The 8,498-nt window shown below is 65.6% G+C and overlaps 2 protein-coding genes across 2 annotated transcripts in view; both read right to left on the bottom strand.

The window, feature by feature from the left end:
* The window catches only part of LOC146591898 (uncharacterized), an 8,894-nt gene extending 6,605 nt beyond the window's left edge, over positions 1–2,289 (bottom strand). The window contains exons 1-2 of the mRNA XM_085312008.1: positions 2,226–2,289; positions 1,275–1,369 (exon numbers count right to left, since the gene is read on the bottom strand). Of these exons, the coding sequence (XP_085168134.1) occupies positions 1,275–1,369; positions 2,226–2,289 (159 nt within the window). The remainder of the gene's footprint in view (positions 1–1,274; positions 1,370–2,225) is intronic.
* A 1,176-nt stretch (positions 2,290–3,465) lies between these two features.
* Positions 3,466–8,249, bottom strand: LOC146591897 (uncharacterized). Its single transcript, XM_085312032.1, is given in 4 exon segments — positions 3,466–5,966; positions 5,969–6,287; positions 7,406–7,519; positions 7,956–8,249. Coding segments are annotated over 4 exon segments (2,667 nt in total). The 5' UTR covers positions 8,167–8,249; the 3' UTR covers positions 3,466–3,943.
* Between the last annotated feature and the right edge of the window lie 249 nt (positions 8,250–8,498).

Raw genomic sequence — 8,498 nt, 5'->3', positions numbered from 1 at the left:
GCGGGGAGCACCGGGAACCGGCGCGGGGAGCGGGGAGCACTGGGCATGGGGCCATCGGGATCCGGCACCGGGAACAGGGAGCACCGGGGTGGAGAGCTGGCGCCGGGAAGCGGTGGGCACCGGGAACAGGCAGCATCAGGAGCAGGATGCCAGGACCGGGTGCAGGGAGCACCAGGAACTGGGAGCACCATGCTGCGGGAGCCGGCACTGCGCTCAAGSGAGCATCAGGAGCCAGCACTAGGTGTGGGGAGCACCGGGCATGGGAGCTGCCCCACTGTGCCCTATGCTCCCCACAGCGCCCCGCTGCGGGGCTCTGGCCACCGCCCCCAGGCCATGCAGCTCCACTCACCCCTCCAGGCCAGGTTGCAGCGGGGTGGCCCCCAGCTGTATTTTGCCACAATCCCACTGAATTTGCCCCTGCCTAGCCCTGGGCGACCCCCACAAGTGCCCTGCCACCGGACCCGGTTCCTGGGGACAAGGCTGTGGCCAGAGCAGAGAGGGATGGAGCTGGGCCGGGCTGCAGCTCTTCTCTCTCCTCCTTTCCATCCTCACGAACGAGGTCTCAAAGCAGCCCAGCCCAAGSATGCGGCCACGAGCCCAGCCCCTCGGCAGCCCCTCTGCAGATCGCCATAATCCCTGGCTAAGCCTGTGCTGTGATGATGCAACCTATTCCCTGCTGCATGGAGGCAGCCCCACTTATTGGCTGAGGAGCTGCTGCCGCCAGGCCCTTGATCACGAAGGGTTCCTGTGCCAAGCACTGGGCACAGRGACTAGCAGCCTGCACCTGGGACTGGTGACTGCCCACCCACGTCCAGGCAGCGCTGGCATTGCTCACCCAAGCCAGGGAAGCAGCAAACGCATTCGCTCCTTGAGCCCCAGGGACCTGCAGCGYGCAGCTGGTTTCTCCTTCCAGCCTCCTCGCAGCCGGGGGAACATCTCCACCTCCCAGCAGCATGGGCCCAGCTAGTTTGCAATTCACATAAGCAGCCACAGATCCAGACAAAACTGAAAAATCCCCTGGGGGAGCAGGGCAAACTCCTAAGGCAGCGAGAGCAGCCTGGGTACCACAGGCCACATGGGAGAAGGAGGCCAGCTCTGTGCCTCGGCCAGCGCAGGCGCTTGCAAGCAGTGGCCAGAAGAGAAGGGAAGGCTTAAGGTTCGCTGATGCTCAGAGTCGCACGTCGTGGAGGCTTGGGACTGCAGGGCTGTCTGAGCCCCGCCACTTCCACTGCTGCCCTCCAGCCCAGGCTTCAAGCTCATGTCACTCATCTCACCCGAGCCGTGCCAGCCTGGTTCTGGGTGTTCCCCAAGGGGGCTGAAGATGCCTGGCTTTTGGACCTCGAGTACTGGTGGTCCCAGTTTTGTGGATCTTTCTCTCACTTCGCTCTTCTCACCGGAGCCTTGGCTTTGGGGCCTGGAGCGTTGCTCATGGGCAGGAGGCTCCCTGCAGCCACGGGACCCCGCTGTGCCCGTACGGGGTGGGAGGCATGTTAGCTTGCCATGTGCTGTGGCATGATCACMCCACCTTCCCCCACAGCTGGGGGGAAACGCACCCGCAGCCACATTCCACCGGGTGCAAACACGTGCTCACCCCGGGTGTGAGACCCCAGACCACTGCTCTGCCTTCCCCACCGGAGCCCATTGCCGGTCCTCTGCAATACCTTCCCTGCACAAACCCGGCTGTGGTTGGGTGCTCCCACCCTGGGGGGGGGGGCATTGGGGGGCACGGTGGGGCACCAGCGATGCACCGAGAGCAGCAGGGAGGCTGCCGCCCGTAGGACGAGCACACACCGCTTCTCACACAGGTCTCCCYGGAGCACTCCTCTGGCCAGGCACGTCCATGCCACGCCGCCTTTGCAAAGAGCTCGTTTCTCTACCCACACCAGATGCTGTGGTCCAACCTAAGCCTGCTTTGGCCAGTCTCCAGCTGTGCTGGAGCTGCGTAAKCATGTCTCGAAGCCAAAGGATCTGCAGAGGGGATGGATGCATTACTGCAGGCTTGGCATCATGCCATTGCCATTGCAGGTCTTTCAGTCAGCCCTGGGTGCAGCCTGAGTGAGCTGACTCCTGCCTGGAACATGCTGCAGAGATGTGTGAGACCCTGACAAGRTCTGACTCCCTTTATGGTCTCTCCAGCTGCGTCCTCATGGGCTTAGCCCATCCAAACAGGCAATCTGGAGCTGCTCCCACTGTGGCCAAGCGGCAAGCCAGCCCTTCGGACTCACCTCCATCCTCCAAATCTGCAGGCGGCACTACAGTGACACCTCTTCCAGTAGCTCTGTGCCTCATCCCCACAGTTCCTCACTATGGAGAAGTCCTCACGGTGTAGCCTACCCAGAAAGTGCAGCTGGGCTRACATAAGGCTAAAGAAGATATATTGGCATCTTAGGGCAGCATTAGCTGGCAGCAATGGTCACACACATGGACATCTCCAGACCCCAGGTTGCAACCTACTAGGAATCAACACTTCCCTGGAGCGCAGGGAGCAAGGCCCCAGGACACAGCTCTACCACCACCAAACACACCACCAGACCAGAACTAGGAGATACCCCACCACCCAGGCCTGGGAACATCACTGGGCAYGGTGGTGCTGGAGCCTGCGGAGCCAGGCACGGAGGGGGTTGCACTGGGCACTGCTCCAGGGTGGCACGGCAGTGAAGCACAGACACGGGCACACTGAGGACGTGCACTAGCCTCTGCAGGAAAGGGCAGAGCAGACGGTGGCCTGGACCCTGGGGCATGGTGGGCATCACTGCTGGCCACATCCTTCCCAGCRCTCCGGCTATTACGCCCCAGGAAAGCCCCAAGGAAACACCCTCCCTTCACCAGTGCAGGGGGCAGCACCATGTGCAGCAGAGACAGGTCTGGTGCCCACCAGAGCTGGCTGCTCACGCTGCCAGCAGGGTCTCGCCCCTGCAGGGACCTGTGCACCCGAATCCCAACAGAAATTTGGGTCTTTATGGGAATTCCTGCAATCTCCCAAAAGGCTCAGGCTGCAGTGTGCATGCTATGCATGGCCCCACGCTGTGGGATGGGAACTTTGGGAGCTGTGGGCTGGTGCTCAGCTGAGCCGTTGGGAGCCTTAGCCCAGCCGCCAGCCCCGAGGATGCTGAGCGTGGGGCGCTGGGCGTGGGGAGCCGGGCCGGCCCAGGGGGGTGGCGGAGCAAACCCGGCTGCAGCGATTTGCCAGCCATGCCGGGGCCGGCAGCACTTGCAGCGGGGCCGACCAGTGCAGGTTTGCTTTATTCCGTTGTGTTGCAGGTCTGTGTTTCTGCACCGCACGCACACACCAGCTCAGGCAAACGTGCCTCTCCCCCAAGATCATGCTGCAAAACCAGGAAAGCAGGAAACCACAGGGGATCCAGCAGGACCTGTGGTGAGGAGCTGTTCTGCGGCACRCACCACCACACTTACTGCTGGGGGGGTTGGGACTGAACGTGCGTAAACGGAGAAAATAACCACAGCAGCAGCACAAACACAACCGACCCTGTTTTACAGGAAAGCCCGTGAGCTCCCGGGTCCCCATCGGTATCCCAAGGTGCAAGGTACAGACTCCTGGCCTGAGTTTCAGAAGGACCRAGAGCAGTGGTCTCCCCTGCTCCGCCGGCTGGGGCAAGGGGCCTCGCACGGTGTGTCCCCGCAGCCGCGTGTCCTGGGACCTCCTGCCGGCGMGGCACATGGAGACGCGCAGCCACCGCGCAGACGCGGCCACCAGATGCTTGGCAGGAGATGCAGGGAGCTGGGCCAAGAGCAGACAGGCACCCAAAGCTGGCCTGCACGAGGGTGTCCCAGGCAGCACCGGTCTCTTCACCTCATCCCAGCTGGGGATGGAGACAACGGGGATCAGACCCGCTTGCCTGCCTGCTCCACACCTATCCTGCAGGGCCCTGGGGCTTTGGGGAATCTCTTCAGGGCCACCGCCGGGAGCTCCAGCCCGAGGAGCTCATTTGCACCACAGCAAGGCAGGCAGCCGGGCACAGACCCGCTGGCTGTGCCACTCAGAGCTGCCTGCAAAGTGCAGGTGAAAGCAAGCCCAAGAAGGCAGAACATGGGACATGACTTGCTGCTGTCCCACCCAGACCTTGGGGCCACCTTGGTGACTTAAAACCTGGAGCAGCTGCTGGTCTCCCTGCAGCTGGGAGCCCCCCAAGGGAGAGYGGTTAACTCTGCTCTGTCCCACAGATCTCCAGCAACAGCAGCTCCCAAGCTTCTCCGATGGCAGCCTCAGGTCTGCTTCCCCGTAAGCAGGCCAAATCCAGCTGCAGACTTTGCTGCCGGGGCTACAAACCCAGTCCCGGGAGCTGTGGCTCTCTGGGCTGACAGCACGGGCCCGCGAACCACGGTCCCGCTGGACACCTCTCCAGGGAGAGCATCCTTTGCAAAGGGTCTGCGCCCAGGAAGGGCCACGGCGCAGCCCGGGACGGGCCCCYGCTGCGGCACAGCACAGGCCCCTCCGAGGTTTCTCTCCTCCTGCTCCTTGCAGCCCTACAGCTTCCCTGTGTCTCCACTCCCTCCCTTTCTCGGGGTCGCTCATAGCCGGCCCTACAGCCCAACCTACAGCATATCCRCCACACCCAACCCCTGCGGGTTCCCCAGGGCTCCGGCGGCCCCCGCTCCCGTCCTGTCCCGCCTGCCCCTCTGCCAGGCAGCACCGGCGGGATCCGAGGAGGGTGCCACGGGACGGGTCCCCGCAGCCCTCCGTCCCTCCCGCTCCACGCAAGGCCGCCCAGGGCYGGCGCCCGTCTACGGCGCTGTGCTGGGCTCGTGCCATGGCGGCCGTCCGCACCGCACTCTCCGTCTCCAGCAGCCTCTCCCTGTGGGAGACCAGGCCGTGGAGCTGGCACCACCGCATGGCAGTGGACAGCCCCACCAGGGCCTCGGACGCCGTCACGCTGCTCCCAGGGTCTGGCTCGCTGTCCTCCTCCTCCTCCTCGGCTGCTGCAGCCCGCCGGCTCCGCTGCRCCAGCCAGCTCTCCTCGCTGGTCATCTTGCCCACGGTCGGCTCCTCCGCATCCATGCCGACCATCTCCAGGAAGTGCTGCTCGCTCATGAAGGGCGGCCGGGGCACGTCGGCCAGCGGCGGCACGTCGGCCTCCCCGCGCTCGAAGGGCACCAGGTGGAAACCGGCTTTCCGGAAGCAGCTCTGCACCRTTGCTGGCTGGACCAAGCACCAGGCCTGGTGCAGGATGTAGATGGCGTCCAGCAGCGTCAGCTGCCTGGCGATCTCGGCCGCCTGCCCTGCCTGGTCTRGCTCTGGGGTCTGGAGCACCTTGGCCAGCACTAGCGTCCGGTAGTGGCCTTTCAGGTYGCAGATCACGCCCATTTCCATGGGCTGGGTGATGCTGGTGGTGTTGGGAGGGAAGTAAACCAGCCTGATGTTGCGCAGCTTGGCCTTCAGCTCGCAGGGATGCACGCTGCTGTGGCCCACGAAGAGCACGATCTGGCGGCGGTCGCGGCACAGCTCCCGGTCCCACTGCAGAACCCACTCCTGGAAGATCCGCGCCGTCACCCAAGCGTTGGCCGAGTGGGCGTAAGCCACCAGCAGCGCACGCAGCTCCTTGGGCAGGCACCGCGGCCGCCGGCTCTTGCCCACCACCAGCAAGCGCCGCTTCTCGGAGCCGGTGTGGTTGGTGCAGCACAGGATGGAGATGCGGTCCTTGGCCWTCCTGCCGCCCAGCAGCTGGAGGTCGCGGGGCGCGTGCGCCCGGTCCGGGTAGCTGCGGTACAGCAGCCCCGTCCCATCCGCGCTGAAGATGTTCTCAGCACTGTAGCTGGCTAGCAGGGAGGGCAGCACCTCGCTCACCCAGCTCTGGGCACCACTGATGTCCGCATCCTGCTTCTCGCTGTGGTGCCGCTTGAAGACAATGTTGTGGCGGGTTTTCCACCTGCAAAGCCAGCCATCGGTGGCCTCGAACTCCCGGCCGGAGTTCAAGGCCAGCTGCTGTGCTTTGGCCTTCAGGACGGGCCCTGAAGGCGCTCGCMCCTGGCCAGCGCCTGCTGGAACCAGGCGAAGAGCGCGTCTTCCACCTGGCCGCCTTTGCCCTCCYGCTTGCGCTTGCGCAGAGGGTTGGCATTGGTGCGCCAGTCGGCCAGGATCTGCTCCCGGCTCCGGCCGATCCAGCCCGCCTGGCTCTTGGAGATGCCGAAGAGCTTGGCCACACTGGAGAGGGAGGCTGACGGCGACTCCAGGGCCTGCAGCAGCCTGACCCTGTCAGCCAGGGAGAGCTCCTTCCTCTTGGAAACCACGGTGGCTGYGCAGCAGGAGAGCTGGCACTGGGAGGCGTCCGCTGCAAGAGAGGATTTTTTGTTATGCTCCGGGGCCATGCACAGAGCCTTGCCCAAGGCTGGTCCTCAGCCCTGGGGGGCTCTGCACTGGCAGCCCTCGCCCCCTCTTCCCCCCCAGCTCTGGCCCACAGTGCCTCCCCTGGGAGGTGGCGAATAACACAGACCCCTTTGCAAATGGGAAACTGAGYCACGGTGCTGCTCAGCCACAGAGAGTCGGACTCAGCTGCCTGCACTGCAACCCCAAACCTCCAGCCTCTTCCAGCACCGCGAGGAAACCCTGGAGCGCCAGTGTCCCTGCYACCCCCAGCAAGGCGCTGCTCTCCCTGCTCATGTGGCAGCTCTCACTGGACAGGGTTTGGCGTCCTGTGCTGTGACATGTGTGCGATGGGGGGGGGGGCAGGATGAGGCTGCAGGAGGTGGGAGGTGCTGCTGGGCTGGGGGAGGTCGGGGAGAAGCAGCACGTGGCCCTGGCGCGGGGCAGCACAGGAGCCCTAGGCCTGCAGCAAGGCAGGAAATGCAAAAGGGCAGGAAAGGAGAGCGGGGCGGGAGGCAGCAGAGCCGACCGCAGCAGCGCGCACCCCCCTCCCGAAGCCTGGCTGGCGAAGGCGGAGAGCTCAGTGCTGGAGTCCAAGGCCAGCTCCGTGGCTGATAAGCGCTGTTGTGAAGAAAGCCAGGAGGGCTGGGAGGCCTGCCTCGGCGGTCCCTCGGGAGCCGCTGCTGCGCCGAGGCTTTACAGCCGGCCTGCGCCGGGGCGGCGTGCCAGCTCTGCCTGCGCTCGTCTCCTGCCCCGTGAGCCCGACCCAGACCCAGACCCGCCAGCTGGGCTTCCAGGCCCGGCCTCAGACCTGCCCCATCGCTATGGGCTCGCTGGGGGGGACACTGCCGGCACCGGCCTTGTCACCGCGCTCCGCTCTCAGCTCGCCTGCTCGTGCGGAGCGGCCAGCCCGTGCGGCTCCCGGACACAGCGCAAGGACAACCTGCAAACCCCTGCAAAATCTGGTGCGAGAGCTGGACAGAGGTAACTCGCCCCTGCTCCACAGCGAAGAACGTGGGCATGGGGCCAGCTCTGACCTGGGAACGGGCTGGCATGTTGGGGGCTGCAGGCCCACGTGTCACCCACCTGTGACGGGGGCCTTCACGCTCTCCCCAGCACGCTCGTCCAAAGGATCCCTAGGATGCAGATCTTCCCATCGCTCCAGTTTCAGGACAAGCCCTGGCTTGGGCCCCACCGAGCCTGCTCCGGAGGGAGAACCGCAGCTGCGCCTCCGCTGCACGCCCGGGGCTGCGCGAGCACCACTCGCCGCAGCACGCACCGCGCGTTCGAGGGCTCGGCCGCAGGAAGAGACCTGGCCACGCGGCTTGCTCTGGTGTGCCAGCTCTAAGCCCCCCAGTCCCCACAGGAAGGGGCGGCTGTCAGCCCCCAGCGCYGACGCAGCCCTGCAGCACCCGGCCCCTGTCCTTGCTCCCAAAGAGATGTCCCTCAGCCACGTTCCTTATCGCACCTCATCCTCCCTGCCACCCGTTTTGCCCTCCCCGCTGGCCTCTGTTTCTTTCTYGCAGTCCTGGCTTGATTCTTCGCAGAAGGGCTGTTAACGACAGACCCAAATACACCCCAGATCTGGGGGTGCTGGATATGGGGCCCTGTCTGGGGTGGCACAAGCAAGACTTACCCAGGGATGYGATCAGTTCATAATTCTCCACCATCATGTTCCTGTAAAGCTCCTTCTGCCACTCTGCCAGCCTCCTCCACTCCTCCACGGAGAAGTAGACAGCAACATCCTCAAAAGTCACTGGCCCCTGGGGAACAGGCTGCTCCAGCTCAGCCCGCCCCGGCTCAGAGACCCCGGAGCCAGCGGTGGAGCAGCCAGTGCCCCGGGGCATCGGTGTGTCCGTCCGCAGCAGGGCTCGGTGCCCCCCCGGGCAGCCAGGTCCCCGGGGCCTGGGGGCCCCAGTGGCGGCGGAGCTGAGCCGGCCCCGGGGCAGGAGCCGGGAGCAGCCCCGGCGCGGGGACAAAGGCAGAGCGGAGCCGCGTCCCGGGGGCTGCCGCCGGCCGTGGTGGCCCAGACGGTGCACTGCGATAGCGGCCGGCTCCCGGCCCCGGCCCCGCTCCCGGCTCCGCTCCCGGACCCGGCCCCGCTCCCGGCACACCGGCCCCGCTCCCGGCACCGGCCCCGCTCCTGGACCCGCTCCCGGCACATCGGCCCCGCTCCCGG

This window comes from Rhea americana, unplaced genomic scaffold (genome assembly GCF_003343005.1).
Source record: "Rhea americana isolate MKP2758 unplaced genomic scaffold, rheAme1 scaffold_354, whole genome shotgun sequence".
NCBI lineage: Eukaryota > Metazoa > Chordata > Aves > Rheiformes > Rheidae > Rhea > Rhea americana.
The sequence above is the reverse complement of the archived record's forward strand: the minus strand, read 5'-3'. Positions and strand labels throughout refer to the sequence as shown.